The sequence below is a fragment of the Rana temporaria genome, chromosome 11 (genome assembly GCF_905171775.1).
Source record: "Rana temporaria chromosome 11, aRanTem1.1, whole genome shotgun sequence".
Taxonomy (NCBI): domain Eukaryota; kingdom Metazoa; phylum Chordata; class Amphibia; order Anura; family Ranidae; genus Rana; species Rana temporaria.
Window position 1 is genome coordinate 2,610,545 of NC_053499.1, and position 17,685 is coordinate 2,628,229.

Genomic DNA, 17,685 nt, shown 5'->3' on the forward strand with positions numbered 1-17,685 from the left:
GCTATTACTAGTGATAAATGTTGTGCCAAAATCGCATGAACAAAAAAATATATATTATATGTTAAAGAATAAAAATATAACTTGAATAAGTGTCTGTTTGAAGACTCAACCCTGTGCGGGTGTCCTACGGATCCCCAATAGTATATGCACTATATTAATTTCTAAGGTGAGAGTGCATTGAAGGTGTGTGCATTAGCGTGCACCCCCCGTATTAGCTATCGTGCGCAATCAGTGATCCCTGAGTGCTAAGAGATGTTCAAGGGGTGTAACACACCGAAGTGTGAGTCCCTAATAAAGTTCCTAACCAGTGCCTTATACTTAAGTGCAACTAAACCATAAATGTTATATAAATATAGAAGTGGATATCAATGCACAACCAATTATATAAAAATCAATTTGTCTAAAAAAACAATTGTTAAAGAAAAGTGTGAATCCTACTGTCCCTCCTGGGACTAGAAGATCTGTAGCAAAAAATGTGTGTCACTGTTCACAAAACTTAAAAAGGAAAAAAAAGGGAAAAAAAAGGGGAAAAAAAAGGAATGAATATATATAATAAAGAGAGACACAAGTCCCAATAATTCAGTGCTAGTAGCAGGTGTAGTAATTAGCATCCACTCTAGAATCCGGTCAACCAGGAACGGTGTTTAGACTAATTACATAGAAATTTAGCAGAGTTTATCTAACAGTTTTCTTCCTTTATTCCTGCATGCGGGTGAACAGATTTAAACTGGTGACTTATGGGTGCTGCTTCATTTGGTTAAGGCGGTGACATCTGTGCTCCCCCACATAGGTCCCCACTCACCAGACGTCGTCACCCCCCAAGGGGCAAAAAGCGGATGGTAGTGGTACCTCGATGTCTGTGGTGTCACGGCCTGTTATCCCAGATCCTCAGTTGTCTCCTTTTCCGGGTGCTGCAAGTTGAATGTGGTCCTTTTCCAGGTTATCCTCCAAAGTCACTCAGTGGTTAAAACGAAAAAAACAAAGGGAACCACATAGTGTAATATGTTTTTGAAGTTTAATTGGGTAACACCCAAAAACTATATTTATTTAAAAAAGACAAGGGCAATAATATGCCTCCACTGGAAGCCCTTTCAAGAAACGAGAGGGGGCTACGTTTTGAAGAGTCAAGCAGGACTGATTTTTAATGGTTCACTCTGAGATTTTATACAGTATTCAAGGCACATGAACAATCAAACTGTCCCCACCCACACATCACACCGTGGGGAAGCTTCAATCACCTTCTTTGAGCTAATTACTTTCATTTACTTCATTACCAGAACTCAAACACAATGATCTCCTACCAATCCACATTTCTAGACAGACGTTCTGTCTCCGATAAGTTCATTCCACACATAAACAGTATTTAGCATACATAACACCTTTACACAAGGCACAATGAAATGTCTAGGAGTAGATGCAATTAACACCTTTCAAAAGAATGTGTCCCCACATTGAATAGCCAACAACTTGTGACATCTCCAGACATCCTGCAAACATGGATTATGATTCACTTGCCACCCCATCTCCTGGCTCAATCTGTGCCCAAAAGTCACTCTACAATTAACCCTTGGTATGCCTCACTGCATGATAATTATAAATGTCCCGGCAGAATACATAGGCCCGTTACACTGCTCCCCTTTTGTGGAACACTCCGGCAGACCCGGATTGATCCTTTTCGGGTCAACTTGGGGATGTCCGGTCTGCTGTTAGGGTAAAAGTTCAGTTTTCCGGGATAAACCATCCGCATTGCCATTTGGCTTACCAGGTCGGTAGCTGAGGGTGAAGGTGAATAATGGAATTCAGTTCTGGAACAGTCACTTGCTTTGCTCTCTCAATGGCTCCCAAAACCTGTTGCTGATGTTTTTGGGACAGATAAGGCACCACCTGGATGCAAATCCCATTTAATCTTTTGAAAATTTCCGCCTGTTTGTGCATTTCAATGTTCAAGCCACAGGACATCTCATAATACATGACATAGTGTCGTTGCATCTCTGATTTCTCACTGGCCAACTTGTCACATTCCCATTTTAGACTGTGATAGTGTGCCGGATCTACAGTACATGTCGGGGAAGATAGTCTTACCCGGGTCTCAGCAGCAAGCGAGTTGATTCCAGCAACTCGGGTGGTCACGGGACAAGCAGCAGCAGGTTTAGGTAAATAAGCCGAAGTCAGAGGGCCAATGTCGTTGCCCAGCACAACCTCAGCAGGTAGGTTGTCCATGATACCAACTGTGGTCTTTCCTGACCCAGCTCCCCAGTCTAAGTGCACCCAGGCGGTGGGTACGCGAAATACAGCACCCCCTGCGACCCGGACGGCAACTGTGCGAGTGGACACGTTCTCTGGCTTTACTAGATGTTTTTGAATCAAAGTGATTGTAGTCCCAGTGTCTCTTAGGCCTTGTGCTACTTGTCCATTCACCCGTACCTCCTGACGGTGATGCTGATGGTTATCTGGAGAGGCAGCTTGTATTGGGTCTGCCTCATACAAAATTCCCCGACATTCCTCAGGGCCCACCTCGGTCTCTAGGCAGTGGGCCGCAGAGGGATGTGATGGAGTGACCTCTGTGTTGGGTGTTGTGCGTCTCCAGTTGTTATTTGTAGCTCTCAACGGGCAATAACGAGCAATATGTCCCGTGTTGCTGCAGTGATGGCACGTCACCCTCGACGAATCCCGGGGATAGTTGTTAGGCCCCTGAGGGCGTGGTGGGACTGGAGCCCGAAACTCTGGGCGTGGGGTGACGGTTGGAGTACGCGGTTCTACCTCATGAGCCAGCCGTGTAGTACCCTGGCTTACTTTCCTTGTTTCCACGTACTCATCTGCTAGCCGAGCCGCCTCGTTTAAGTTAGCGGGACGGCGATCTCGTACCCAGTCTTGTATGTCTGCGGCCAGGTCTTGGAAGAAATGTTCCATTAGGAACAGCTGCAATACTTCCTCCCCGGTGTTGGCCTTGCACCCTTGGACCCAAAGGGATGCCACCCTTTGTAACCGGTTGGCCCATTCCATGTGGGAGTCCACAGCCCCCTTCTTGGACTCCCGGAAGCGCCGGCGGTAGGCTTCTGGAGTTACAGCGTATCGGGTTAGCAGCGCCTTTTTAACTTGCTGGTATTGTAAAATATCCTCTGGAGCAAGAGCCCGAAAGGCTTTGTTGGCTTTGCCCGACAATTTCCCCGACAAAATAGTGACCCATTGGTCTGGTGGTACCTGGGGTAGTGAGCACTGCCTCTCAAAGTCAGCCAAATATCCATCGATTTCCTCCTCACTTTCTACAAAAGCTTTAAATGCAGTGACCGGTATTTTCTTTCCTGTAGCCGCGGGTGGGGGAGTAGGAACTGCATGTGTAATGGGCTGTCTCGCTCTTACCAGTTCCAGTTCTTGTCCCCTCTTCGTTTGTATCTCTTCCCGTGCTTCCCGGAACAGCTGGTTTATTAGTTCCACGGATGTTTCTGGATACAAGGATAATCTCCGCTGTACAATCCCAGTAATTACATCTTCTTCGCTGACCGGTGCAAGGGGCTCCGTTCCTTCCATAGATCCATCGATTTCGTCCAGCTCCAGCAGGTCAGCTATCAGCTCCCTCCGTGGTCTGTTGCTGGCGCTCCTACCACGACTCTCTAATAAATCTTTTAGTGTGGATCTTTTCAGCCTGGCGTACTGCGACTCCATTCAGAACTTGCTGTCTGGATAAAAGGACCATCCCGCTGCTGCCAACCAATGTAACGGCTACCCATGTAGTGAGAGGGTATCAGCCGTTGGAGAAGTCCTTTTCCCTGGCAAGTGGCGATATGCAGGTACTGCCGGTATATCCCATCGAACGCCCTTTCAAGAAACGAGACGGGGCTACGTTTTGAAGAGTCAAGCAGGACTGATTTTTAATGGTTCACTCTGAGATTTTATACAGTATTCAAGGCACATGAACAATCAAGCTGTCCCCACCCACACATCACACCGTGGGGAAGCTTCAATCACCTTCTTTGAGCTAATTACTAAACATTCCTTCATTACCAGAACTCAAACACAATGATCTCCTTCCAATCCACATTTCTAGACAGACGTTCTGTCTCCGATAAGTTCATTCCACACATAAACAGTATTTAGCATACATAACACCTTTACACAAGGGACAATGAAATGTCTAGGAGTAGATGCAATTAACACCTTTCAAAAGAATGTGTCCCCACATTGAATAGCCAACAACTTGTGACATCTCCAGACATCCTGCAAACATGGATTATGATTCACTTGCCACCCCATCTCCTGGCTCAATCTGTGCCCAAAAGTCACTCTACAATTAACCCTTGGTATGCCTCACTGCATGATGATTATAAATGTCCTGGCAGAATACATAGGCCCGTTACAGTGTCAACTAAATATAAAATATTTAATAAATAATCCAATCATCAAGATAGGCATGTTTCCAAATTATTAACCACTTTCCGCCCGGTCAATAGTAAATTGACGTCCGGGAAGTGGTTGTGTAATCCTGACTGGACGTCTATTGATGTCCAGCAGGATAACATGCCAGCGCGCGCCCGGGGGGGCGCGCAGCGCGCCGATCGGTGATGCGGGGTGTCAGTCTGACACCCTGCATCTCCGACCTCGGTAAAGAGCCTCAGGCGGAGGTTCTTTACCACATGATCAGCAGTGTCCAGTCACGGCTGATCACGATGTTGATCGGCTCTTCCTCACTCGCGTCTGACAGATGCGAGTAGAGGAGAGCCGATCGGCGGCTCTCCTGACAGGGGGGGTTTGCGCTGATTGTTTATCAGCGCAGACCCCCCTCAGATGCCCAAACTGGACCACCAGGGAAGCCGCCAGGACCCCCAGGGAAGGGGGGCAAATAAAAAAACGATTTAAATAAATGAGAATAGATGTCAATCAGTGCCCACAAATGAGCACTGACTGGCAACATGGGCACTGACTGGCACAATATGAGATAAACAAGTGATGCCCAGCAATGCCATCAATGCCACCCCTCAGTGTCCATCAGTGCCACCCCTCAGTGTCCATCAGTGCCACCTCTCAGTGCCCATCCATGTCCAGTGCCCACCTATCAGTGCCCATCTGTGCCACCCATAAGTACCCAACAGTGCCACCCATAAGTGCCGCCCATGAGTGCTGCCTATGAGTGCCCATCAGTGCCGCCTATGAGTGCCCATCAGTGCCGCTTATGAGTGCCTATCAGTGCCGCATACCAGTGCCGCCTAACAGTGCCGCCTCATCGGTGCCCATCGGTGCCGCCTCATCGGTGCCCATCAGAGCCACCTCATCGGTGCCCGTAATTGAAGAAGAAAACTTACTTATTTACAAAATTTTCGGTCTTTTTTTAGTTGTTGCGCAAAAAATAAAAATCGCAGAGGTGATCAAATACCACCAAAAGAAAGCTCTATTTGTGGGAACAAACTTATAAAAAAAATAGTTTGGGTAAAGTGTAGCACGACCGCGCAATTGTCATTCAAAGTGCGACAGCGCTGAAAGCTGAAAATTGGCTTGGGCAGGAAGGTGCGTAAGTGCCCCCCCGGTATGGAAGTGATTAACCACTTTAATGCCAGGCACTTTTGCCCGCTTCCTTTCCAAACCAATTTTCAGCTTTCAGCGCTCTCGCACTTTCAATGACAATTGCGCGGTCGTGCTACGCTGCACCCAAATGACATTTTTATCATTTTGTTCCAACAAATAGAGCTTTCTTTTGGTGGTATTTATTTACGACTCCGTGTTTTCATTTTTTTTTATATGCAAGCTAAAAAAAGAGCGCAAAATCATATATATTTTCTTCTTTCTATTTGAAAAGAAATCCAATAAAATAGAATTTTGTCATAAATTTAAGCCAAAATGTATTCTGCTACATGTCTTTGGTAAAAAAATAAATAAAAAAATCCTGTTGAGTGTATAATAATTGGTTCGTGTGATCACAGACAGATGTGTGCAGGTGATCATGTACAGATGTGCGCAGATGATCATGTACAGATGTGCGCAGATGATCATGTACAGATGTGCGCAGATGATCATGTACAGATGTGCGCAGGTGATCACGTACAGATGTGTGCAGATGATCATGTACAGATGTGGGCAGATGATCATGTACAGATGTGCGCAGATGATCATGTACAGATGTGCGCAGGTGATCACGTACAGATGTGTGCAGATGATCATGTACAGTTGTGCGCAGGTGATCACGTACAGATGTGTGCAGATGATCATGTACAGTTGTGCGCAGGTGATCACGTACAGATGTGTGCAGATGATCATGTACAGATGTGCGCAGGTGATCACGTACAGATGTGTGCAGATGATCATTGGGACATATGATTTTACTGTTACATATGTGGGGGACAGGTGTTTTTACACTCCCACCACCATGCCTGACTGTAGACAAGACACACTTGTCTTTGTCCTCCTCACCTGGTTGCCGCCACTGACGCCTGACACCAAATACCTTTATCTTGTCTCATCAGACCACAGGACGTGGTTCCAGTAATCCATGTCCTTAGTCTGCTTGTCTTCAGCAAACTGTTTGTGGCTCTTTCTTGTGCATCATCTTTAGAAGAGGCTTCCTTCTGGGACGACAGCCATGCAGACCAATTTGATGCAGTGTGCGGCGTATGGTCTGAGCACTGACAGACTGACCCCCTCCCCCACCCCTTCACCCTCTGCAGCAATGCTGGCAGCACTCATACGTCTATTTCCCAAAGACAACCTCTGGATCTGACGCTGATCACGTGACCTCAACTTCTTTGGTGGACCATGGTGAGACCTGTTCTGAAGGGGAACCCGTCCTGTTATACCGCTGGATGGTCTTGGTCACCGTGCTGCAGATCAGTTTCAGGGTCTTGGCGATCTTCTTATATCCTCGGCCATCTTTATGTAGAGCAACAATTATTTTTTTCAGATCCTCAGAGAGTTCTTTGCCATGAGGTGCCATGTTGTCCTTCCAGTGACCAGTATGAGAGAGTGAGAGCGATAACACCAAATGTAACACACCTGAGACCTTGTAACACTAACGAGTCACATGCTAAATTGTTTTATCAGCATGTGAGTATCAATTTGTCGTTTTGATTTTGAATAAATGTATTTAAGGAAATGCATTAGATGGTGCCCGCGCCCTCCTGTGTGTTTTTTGCGTGTTTTTTTGTAGTATATTTGATTTATATCATGTATGAACAAAATTGGAGTATAGCCTCATGTAGAAGATAAATAAAAACTATAACATCGTACCATCATCCAAATTAATGTGGAAAAGAGGAAGGGTGGGGGCAAAAGAATAGTTGCTGAAGCTAGACTTAGGGGCATGCCCACCCAAATGTTGGCGGACTATCTCGGTACTGATAAGGAAGAATAAAAGCAGTTGCATTAAAAGGGATTTATTACAAATAAAAAATGACAAGACAATCAAAAGATTGGACGAAGTCTCTACTAGTTTCGTGGGCATAGCGCTTCTTCAGGAGAGCCAATCTATAAGATACATAACACAATAAAATCATATGATACAGTTCAGCATAAATAAAAATGACATAGAAAGCGGTAGTGGTAGATTACCCGATGAGTAATAATTCCCCCCGCGGCGGACATGGGGGATAATGCGTCAATCTCTGAATGATACTACAGTGCCATCTAGGATTTGGGGTTAAGAAATGCTTCCCTCAAAGAAACTGATGTAATAGGATGATGGAAGTAGAATGGGTTAAGCCCATGTGCGAATGGCTAAAATACTTTTCAAATAAAAAGTCAGCGGCACAAATTGAAATTGGGTTTCATAACATATATATATATATAATGTAGCGCTGCCCCCGTAGGAGCTGTTAGGTGATGTGGTCCACCTGTCACCCTGCCCGGCCCGGCATTCACTTCCAAACGCTCCAAGACAATGAACAGTTTGTTGGCTTTGTTTTGTTGTTTTATTGAGGGAATTTAACTTGGATTGGGTATGGGAAATACGGGATGCCCAGTAGAATAATAGCAAAATTGCTAGGGAGGAGTCAGAGAGGACAGCAGGAGCTAGTACTGCCGGGAAAGTATTCAGGAGGGAACCACTGGTTACAGCCAGGAGTGCTGGTGACTGGTGAGTGACATGAACAGGCAGGAGGACTGGGGAGGCACGCTTGAGAGGACTGGGAGTAGAGTGACCACGTGTTTCCCGGATTGCCCCGGGACAGTCCCGCATTCTGCAGGTCTGTCCCGGGCACCTTCATTCCAGGACAATACAGTGTCCCAGAATGAAACTGACACAGCCACCCCCAAAAAAGGCCCAAAAAAAAGCCGCAACATCACCACTTTACTCACTAGCAGTACTTGTCCTGGCCGGGAATGACTGGAGGAGCACAATCCCTGCCCCCTGTTTGTGATTGGAGAAATCATAAATCCCGCCTCTTGTGTCCAATCACTGTGCTGTGATTCGTTACAACACAAGCTGATTTTTGGGAAGGGGGGGTGTCCCTGAATTGTAGTTTGGAAATGTGGTCACCCTAACTGGGAGTGTGCAGTCTAGGATGGGTGCAGAGCCAGTAGTGTGGACTGTGATGTTGCAAACAGTGGGCAGCTGCAGCCAGGAGGGCTGGCAGGGCCTAAAGAGGGCTGATTGGGAGCAGTAGTCCATCTGTTAGAACAGCTAGCACTAAGGAAACTTTACATATTTTCTGCTATACTATACGGGCCTGCGGTCCGTGCCTGCCAAGGGCAATTCCTAAGGCCTGGCTGAGCCAATATCAGGCCTAACCATGTGCTAGCTGCTCCTGGAGAGAGAGAGAGAGAGAGCAATAGTCTGCAAGCAAGAGTTGTGCCAGAGGAGTCTGGAGAAGTGTACAAAGAGTGTACATAGTTGATTTTTTTCCCCACACAATTATAGTATGTCACTTTGTGTACACACACATACAATAACAATTTTCAATATCGAGCGCTGTTTTTTGCATAAAGGGAATATCCTTGTATATTTTACATCAATACAAATGTAACGCCCTGCTCCTGTTGAACAGGCGCTGCTTTAAATTTAGTGGGGGTCTGAGCTGTTATTTGGCTCAGACCGGAATGATTAAGGGCAATTTAGCCTCTGTTCCAGCCATGGCTGTGCTGTGAGTATCCACCATTGCTCGCCTGGGGGTGTCATTACCACCCCAGGCCAAGGGTGGCAGCAGCAAGGTCAATGTGTATTGAGTGTCCCCCTCGGCAGCGAGTCAGTGGGAGTGGTTGCCCGTTGTGCATGCTGGGGAGGGGTACTTAAGGGGCAGACGCCATTGGTGCGGGGGGCCTATCTGGCTGTCGTCTGTCCGCGCCTTGTTGCCTGTCTGGCCTGAGGTGTACGTTCTGAATCCTGGTTCCGGGACCACGTTGGCCCGGGGCTGCGGCTTTGCCTGTGGGCCCAGTTGTCTGGCTGTGCTGTCCGTCCTGCGGGAGGAAGCCACTTGATGAAGGAAGCCAGGGGAGGACTTACCCTGGAGAGGGCCATGCAAGAGGCTGGTACCTTGGGAGAAGGCCTGGAAACTTCATCGAAGGATGCACCGCGCACCGAGAGGCTTGACAGTGTCGCCTGTCGGATCTAAAGTTCAAAAGAAGCAAAGCTAAAGAGATCCGGGTGCTGAATCCTGTGGCAGAGGATTCCGGACCAAAATGTCTCATCAAGAAAGGTCTGTGGCAGAGACTGTACTTTACTTTGTGCGCCATCCCGGCTGCTAGGCCAATGAGAGGGATCTATCTGGGTGAGCAATACCCACTCTGGCTAGAGTGGCGACGAGAGCTGTATGCTGGAAACAGGAGTGTTTCCTTACTTTGATTATTCACCTGAACCTACCTACCCTTCCACCCCTCATCCTTCTTTTCTTCTAAGCTCTCCCAAATAAATAAAAAAAAAAAGAAGTGCATTGTGTGGACATTGAAATTCTTCAGACTCTCCTTTCACCCTGGACAGCGAGAACATAGAGGTAACGTGTCACCCAAAATATAACCAGCAGCTCCTGCGGGGGTAGTGCTACACAAATATTGAACAAGAAAATCAGTGAATACATCAGTTTTACATCTTTTAACTGTGCTAAAGTTTATTATCTTAAAAAGAAATTGCATTTTTAAAGTAAAACAAATCACTACAAATGCTGTGCAACATCGCAAAAGGAAAATATTCTACATGGTGCATCCTTCTTTTGTGTTTAAGCCTTAAAGTCAACCTTCCATGAAGAAAAAAAGGTCAGCTTTACTGACAGACCCCAGACACATACAGGTATTTGCTTAAAAATGGCTCTTAGAAAAAAAAACATGTTGTTATTTACAAGTGGTATTATCTAATATGTAATTAGTGTAGAAGACCATCAGTTAAGTAGATATTCAGTTTTCATGGAAGGCCTTCATTAACTTTAATATGTAGGTACAAATCTCTAATATCATTGTAAAAATGATTTGCATCTGTTGTCAAGCAAATGCTTCTTCGAATTTAAATCGGGGTGACAAAGAATTATGTAAAATTTGGGAAAAAATATACAACCTAGAAGTCCAGCATTTGAGGTCAGGATGGCGAATATCTCCACAGCCACCATATATTTCCCTTTGGTGCTCAGATAGGCTGGGATCATGGCAATCCAGACACTGCAGAACACCAGCATGCTGAAGGTGATGTATTTGGCTTCATTATAACTGTCCGGTAATGTCCTGGCTAAAAACGCTGTAACAAAACTGACAGCAGCCAGGATCCCCATATACCCCAGGACAGAGTAGAACCCAACAACTGACCCTTCATTACATTGAACGATAATCTTGGTTTGATATGATCGTTTGTCCAACTCCTGGAAGGGGGGAGAGACCGACAACCATGCGATGCAGATTAAAACTTGGATTGATGAGCAGATGAAGACGACAAAATTGGGCAGCTTTACTCCAACCCATTTTTTCCACACACTGCCCGGTTTGGTGGCTTTGAAAGCAAGCCAGACCATTACAGTCTTGCCCAACACAGAGGAGACCGCTATGGTAAAAAGAAATCCGAAAGATGTTTGGCGTAGCCGGCAGGTTGTATCCAGGGGACGACCCAGGAAGAGGAACACACAGAGGAAACCCAACATGATGGAGACCAGGAGGACAAAGCTGAGGCTCTTGTTATTGGCTCTGACGATGGGGGTATCTCCATATGAGATAAATACAGTCATTATCAGAAAAGTTATAATGCAAAGAAACAAAGAGATAACCATGAAAAATAAAGACAGGCTCTCAGTATAAGACAAAAACTCGATCTGCTTGGGATTACATTCAGTTTTGTTCTCGTTTGGCCATTCCTGGTCCAGACACGTCATGCAGTTCTCACTTCCTGAAAAATAAAACCAATTGTGGACTTTTAGAACTTGTTTTATTTTTTTTTGTCTATATAGATTATAAAGTCTATTGAACAAACATTATAGATGTCCACACATTTTTTTCATATAGAAAAAGGCAATGGGCCAGATTCAGAAAGAGATACGACGGCGTATCTCCTGATACGCCTTTGTATCTCTGAGTGCGGTCGGTCGTATCTATGCGCCTGATTCATAGAATCAGTTAAGCGTTGATATCCCTAAGATCCGACAGGTATAAGTGTCTTACATCGTCGTATCTTAGGCTGCATTTTCAGGCTGGCCGCTAGGTGGCGCTTCCGTTTGTTTAAGCGAGGAATATGCAAATTACTATTTACGTTGATTCAGAAACGAACGACCGCCCGGCGCTTTTTATTTATGTCGTTTGCGTTCGGCTTTTTCCGGCGTAAAGTTACCCCTGCTATATGAGGGGTATGTGAGGCGTATTCCTATGTTAAGTATGGTCGTCGTTCCCGCGCCGAGTTTTGAAATTTTTACTCCGTTTGCATAAGTCGTTCGCGAATACGTTTTGTGGCGGATTTCCGAACATGCGCACTGGGATGTTTTCACGAACGGCACATGCACCGTTAAAAAAAAACGTAAAATATGCGGGGTCAAGACAAATTTAAATAAAACACGCCCCCAACATCCCCATTTGAATTAGGCGGGCTTACGCCGGCCCACATACGTTACGCCGCCGTAACTTAGGGCGCAAGTTCTTTCTGAATACGGAACTTGCGCCCAAAGTTACAGCGGCGTAACGTATCTAGGATACGTTACGCCGGCCGGACAGATAGGCTCAGGTATCTGAATCCGGCCCAATGATTCTAAGACCATAGCAATGTACTGCATGCATGACAGTTTGGTGGTATGTGTGTGTGATATACAGTATTACCAGAGCAGGAAAGTCCTAGTAACACATAAAAAAGGATACTCAAAGATTAACCATAGGCCGGACTTTAAAGGGAACGAAAACAATGGAGAAGTAGAAAAAATATAACAATATTTATTGAAAAAAATACATGGTATAGTCAAAGACTTGTACTTACAGTGACAGGCTGTCTCCCAGGGGCATCTTTAGATCATTCCAGTGCATATATCTTCCCTTTACATGAATTGTATGCAGGTGGGCTATACAACACCCCATCAGCATTGATGAGCTCCGTTTGTGTATTCCCGTATTGGATTCCGGATCTCTTAATATGGTCATCTGCTTGATGCTATCTATGCGAGACATTCACTCGCCCCTGTCTAGAAACACTCTAAGTATGGTGCGAAATTAGCTGCTTGTTGGTCACCTTTTTGCAGTCCCTTGGAATTATTCCATGTGTTGGATACTGTTGGGGAAAACTTCCAAGCTATTGGATATTTGTACACAAGGCCCAGTCCACTATAAGACAGTGAGACTCGCTCTCTCTTTTTGCTACCTCCTTGATCATGTCCTGAAGAAGCCTAAGGCCCGGTACACACGAGCAAACATGTAAGATGAAACCGTACATGCCTGCCAGAGGGCTTCTGTACGATGGTTGTACTAACCATCGTACAGAAGTCCGCGCGTAAACAATACGCGGGGCGTGTCCGCGTCGTCGCCGCGACGATGACGCGGCGACGTGGGCGGGCCTGCCATTTAAAGGCTTCCACGCATGCGTCAAAGTCATTTGACGCATGCGAGGGACGGCGGGCGCTCGGACATGTACGGTAGGTCTGTACTGACGACCGTACATGTCCGAGCGGGCAGGATTCCAGCGGACGGTTTTAAAACACGTCCAGGAATATTTGTCCGCTGGGAAAAGGCCCGGCGGGCAAATGTTTGCTGGAATTCGGCCCGCTCGCGCCTACACACGACCGAACATGTATGCTGAAACTGGCCCGCAGACCAGTTTCAGCATACATGTTTGGTCGTGTGTACGGGGCCTAACGGTAAAACGCGTTGATGCACAAGGGCTCACTGTACAAATTGTATAATTTTACATGGTTTTTATAAATTTTTTGAACACTTTGACTATACCATGTATTTGTTTCAATAAATATTGTTATATATTTTCTACTTCTTCATTGTTTACTATGCCTCTAATGTCCGGCCTATGGTTACTCTTTGAGTACCCTTTTTTCTTGATTCCACTTAAAGAGGAGGTCCCGTAAAAAAAAAAATGAAAAGTCAGCAGCTACACATACTGCAGCTGCTGGCTTTTAATAAATGGACACTTACCTGTCCTACCGTCCCTCGATGTCGGCAGTAGGGTTCCCGGCCGAAAGGCTACACTGCCACTGCTATTGTGGGGTAAGGGAAGCCATCAGTGTAGCCTTTCGGCTTCACGCCAGGAGCCCTACTGCGCATGCATGAGGCCCAGCTCCTCTCTCCTATTAGCCCAGCGGCCAGGGGAGGAGGAGGAGGAGGGAGCCCCGCTGTGATATCACTGCCGCGTCACGGTCGGGGCCGGACTCCCGGAAGTGGGAAAGGATACCTGTCAAAGACAGGTATCCTGTCCCCCCTCCCCCCGAAAGGTGCCAATTGTGGCACCGGAGGGGGGGAGGAATCCGATGAGCGGAAGTTTTACGGATGTGGCAATGTGAGTGCTTCCGCTTTCATTTTTCCTAGTAAAACATATAATTAAGGTATGTGTGTAAAGGACTCATCAGGATTCTTGTAATGGAGGACGAATGATGGAATTGTTAAATACGGTTTACGATGTGAAAGATTATCAAGCAAAAAACAAAAAACAGGTTGCACGGCGATATATTTAGAATTTATATTGCATTACAAAATGACTTTGTGTTCAATGCCTGCTATGGGTTTCCTTGCATTGGTTTTCCCACTAACAGAAGTCTTAAAAAGTAATGGTAAAATCCACCTGTTTCATTGGAAATCTCTCCCTCTGAGCACGGGACACAACCATGACAGCATTCATGAACATTGGAGCTCGGCACTTCTCTGTTTCCAGGTAAACAGTCTTCAGAACACTGCGATCTCGGGATCTAGACAAGAGATATTTCAAAGTATTAATATATTGCCTTTATGTTTAATATAAGGTCATGGTGCATTGCCAGCTATAATACTTGGGCATGGAGTGCCATTTTAACCTCTTCAGCCCCAGAAAGATTTACCCCCAAGTCGCTTTTTTGCGATACGGGACTGCGTCGATTTAACTGACAATTGCGCGGTCGTGTGGCATTGTACACAAACAAAATGTATGTCCTTTTTTCGCCCATAAATAGTGCTTTTTTTTGGTGGTATTTGATCACCTCTGCGTTTTTTTTGTGTGCTATAAACTATGGGCTGGATTCACAAAGAGTTACGCCGTCGTAAGTTTAAGTGTATGCTCAAACTGAGATACACTTAAACCTAGCTAAGATATGACGCCCTGCAATTTTTCCGCTGGCCGCTAGGTGGCGCTTCCGTTGATTTCGGCGTAGAATATGTAAATGACTAGATACGTAGATTCACGAACGTACACTTGCCCGTCGCAGTAAAGATACGCCGTTTCCGTAAGAGATACGCCGCGTAAAGATAATGCCCCCTAGGTGGTGTAGCCAATGTTAAGTATGGCCGTCGTTCCCGCATATTCATAATGACAAGACTGACTGAATGCCAGCTTGCTCAAATACTGGTCCGACCCTGGAGCGGGGGGTGGGGCGTGTTCTGCCAGGTCAACCAAATGTTTCCCATGAATGAATACCCCCTGAAGTCTAATTACCATCAATAAATACTTCCTTAAAGCGGATGTCCGCTGAAAAAAAAATATTAAAAGCCAGCAGCTACAAATACTGCAGCTGCTGACTTTTAATATTAGAACACTCACCTGTCCTGGAGTCCAGCGCCGTCCGCAGCAGAGGACGAGCGATCGATCGTCACTCTGCTGCCCCCTCCGCCATCCTTGGTGAGGGAACCAGGAAGTGAAGCGCTCCGGCTTCACTGCCCGGTTCCCTACGGCGCATGCGCGAGTAGCGCTACGCCTGCCGATTGGCTCCCGCTGTGTACTGGGAGCCGAGTGTTCCCAGAACATAATGGGGGGGGGGGACAGGAGGTGACGTCATGCCCGCAGTCTGCCCGAGATTGTGTGGCCAGAAGTGGGTACAAATACCTGCCTTTCGACAGGTATCTGCACCCCCCTCCCACCTGAAAGGTGTCAAATGTGACACCGGAGGGGGGAGGGTTCCGATCAGCGGGAGTTCCACTTTAGGGTGGAGCTCCGCTTTAAGTATGTAGACAATGTACCCTTTGAGGTTAACAGACCACCTCACACACCTAGGTAGTCTTGCATAAGATTAACACATCAGAGGGTCTTCAGCTGTCCCTTTTGATATGTTAGAATTCAGCTGCCTTGTCAATATGGTAATGTAATACAATATCCTACATAAATCGGCCAACATATTACAACAACAGTCTCACCGGATGGTTTGGAATTAGGCTTGGTGATGCTACTGCTGTGGTACTGACTGTTCTCCTTGCTGGAAAGAAAGCTGTACCCGATGACCTACAATGCAAGGATCTCCCTGCTTCTTCTTTATCTACTGTGGATCTTTGCTTCCTCTACCTCTAATGCTGCTCCCTAAATATTCCTCTACTAGCCGACATTCATCTGGGGTAGCTCTGACATTAGGAAACAAAGCCCTGCTCCTCTAGTAGGATGCCCACCTTTACAGAGACGCGGGTTGATTTACTAAAGCTGGAAGTTTCAAAATGCTGTCCAGCTCTGCATGGTAGCCAATCAGCTTTTAACTTTAGTTCGTTCAATTAAGCTTTGACAAAAAAACAACCTGGAAGCTGGTTGGTTAATATGCAGAGCTGCACTGGATTCAGTCAGTGATAGGGAAAAGATCAACTTTAACAAGTCCATGGGGATTTTACTCAATACAGGTCCTTGTTAATCTTACCTCTTTCTGGTCATTCTTCCATTTTATTAAACTTGCATTGATAAAAATGTTCTGATCACTGGAATTAGATTGCTCAAATAATCCAACATCATTAGTGAGAATAGTTTTGTTGACTAATAAATGGTTTTGGATAACATATTGCGTCACAAATTCTCCATCTTCATTAAAGTATTTATGTGAAGTGTTTTCTGAGAAGTAGTAAGAAGCTTCTATATATCGGTGCAACTTCTGCAGGAGGACAAAAGTTTGATTGAAGCTAAAACGCATTTTAATGGACCCTTGTTGAGCCATGGACCTTGTGATTCCGAATGCTTGGCTTATTCCACACCATCACTAACTGTGCTGTTAATATCTCGAGTGCTTCCACTTCTCCATCTTTTCTCAGTATGCCCATTATGTACTAAGATTGGCAAGCTACTCAAAAGTCCAACCTAATATTCCAATTTTATGTGAACCTCAGTGGTTTGTGTGGACCTTAGGCAAAAAAAAAAATGTGATGCTGGCTGACGTCATGTACCCTGGGCCGGTGCTCCCACTAGGCAAACAACTCAGCCGCCTAGGGGGCACAGCCACGACCGCTGGCTTTGCTACTAGCCCGGCCAAGGAACACGAGGGGCTTATGTCTGCCACCCTACACAGGGCCGGGGCTCTAAATGGCTCTCTGCTGGCCAATCCAGAGAAAGCAGCAGCAGCCGTAAAGGACATCCATCACAGCTGCTGTGGAGGAGGTCAGCAGCAGCTCAGCCTGTGAGGAGGGTGGCGACACCGAGCCAGCTCCCTGGAGTCGGAGGACAGCTGGGGGGGGGGCAGAGGAGGTAGGCACCATGTCTCAGAATGAAGGAGAAGCTGCCCCTGTGTGTGTAATCTGTCCCCCCCAGAGCCGGGCTGTGCTCTGTGTTATCTGGGCTGTACAGGAGTTGTCTGGGTGATCACTTTGCCCCTGTGAGAGTACGCTCTGACAACAGCACCCGGCTGTTTAGATAAGGTTTAGATATAAAGCATACCCAGCCACCTGAGGAACTTAGGTCCTACACTGAACCTTCTCAGCACTTCCCAAAGATACTCCCATTCAACAGAATCAAAAGCCTTCTCCGCGTGGAGAGAGGCTATGACCCTAGTACCCTCCTTGTCATGGGAAGTGGCCAAGTTCAGGAAGAGGCGCCGGATATTGATGTCAGTGCCCTTACCCGGCATAAACCCAGTCTGATCCACTTGAACTAGGTCCTCAATCACTGTACCAAGCCTGATAGCCAAATTTTTTGCGAGGACCCTGGCATCTGCGTTAATCAAAGAAAAAGGCATATAGGAGGCACATTCCTCAGGGTCCTTACCAGGCTTGGGCACCAACACCACTATGGCCTCAGACATAGATTCTGGGAGAGAGTCTAGATTATAAAAAAGCTGTAGCATCGAGGCAAACCTGGGAACAAGATGCTCCTGGTAAATTGAGTAAAACTCAACGGGTATCCCATCCGGTCCAGGGGTCTTCCCGGACTGCATGGAGGCCATG

General features: G+C 46.3%; 1 protein-coding gene across 1 annotated transcript; it reads right to left on the reverse strand.

The window, feature by feature from the left end:
• Positions 1-10,289: 10,289 nt before the first annotated feature.
• On the reverse strand, positions 10,290-17,684 carry LOC120917407 (vomeronasal type-2 receptor 26-like). Its single transcript, XM_040328681.1, has 4 exons — positions 17,208-17,684; positions 16,176-16,403; positions 14,153-14,276; positions 10,290-11,278 (listed from the first exon to the last, which is right to left on the reverse strand). The coding sequence occupies exons 1-4, from the start codon at positions 17,682-17,684 to the stop codon at positions 10,362-10,364; spliced, it is 1,746 nt and encodes a 581-aa protein (XP_040184615.1). The 3' UTR covers positions 10,290-10,361.
• Position 17,685: the final 1 nt, after the last annotated feature.

Coding starts and splice junctions, on each gene's coding strand:
- LOC120917407 (XM_040328681.1), bottom strand. CDS start 17,684: ATGGCCTCCATGCAGTCCGGGAAGACCCCTGGACCGGATGGGATACCC. Junction 16,404..17,207: donor AAGTGCTGAGAAGGTTCAGT/GTAGGACCTAAG, acceptor GTCCTCCTGCAG/AAGTTGCACCGATATATAGA. Junction 11,279..14,152: donor AGAGATTTCCAATGAAACAG/GTGGATTTTACC, acceptor TTTATTTTTCAG/GAAGTGAGAACTGCATGACG.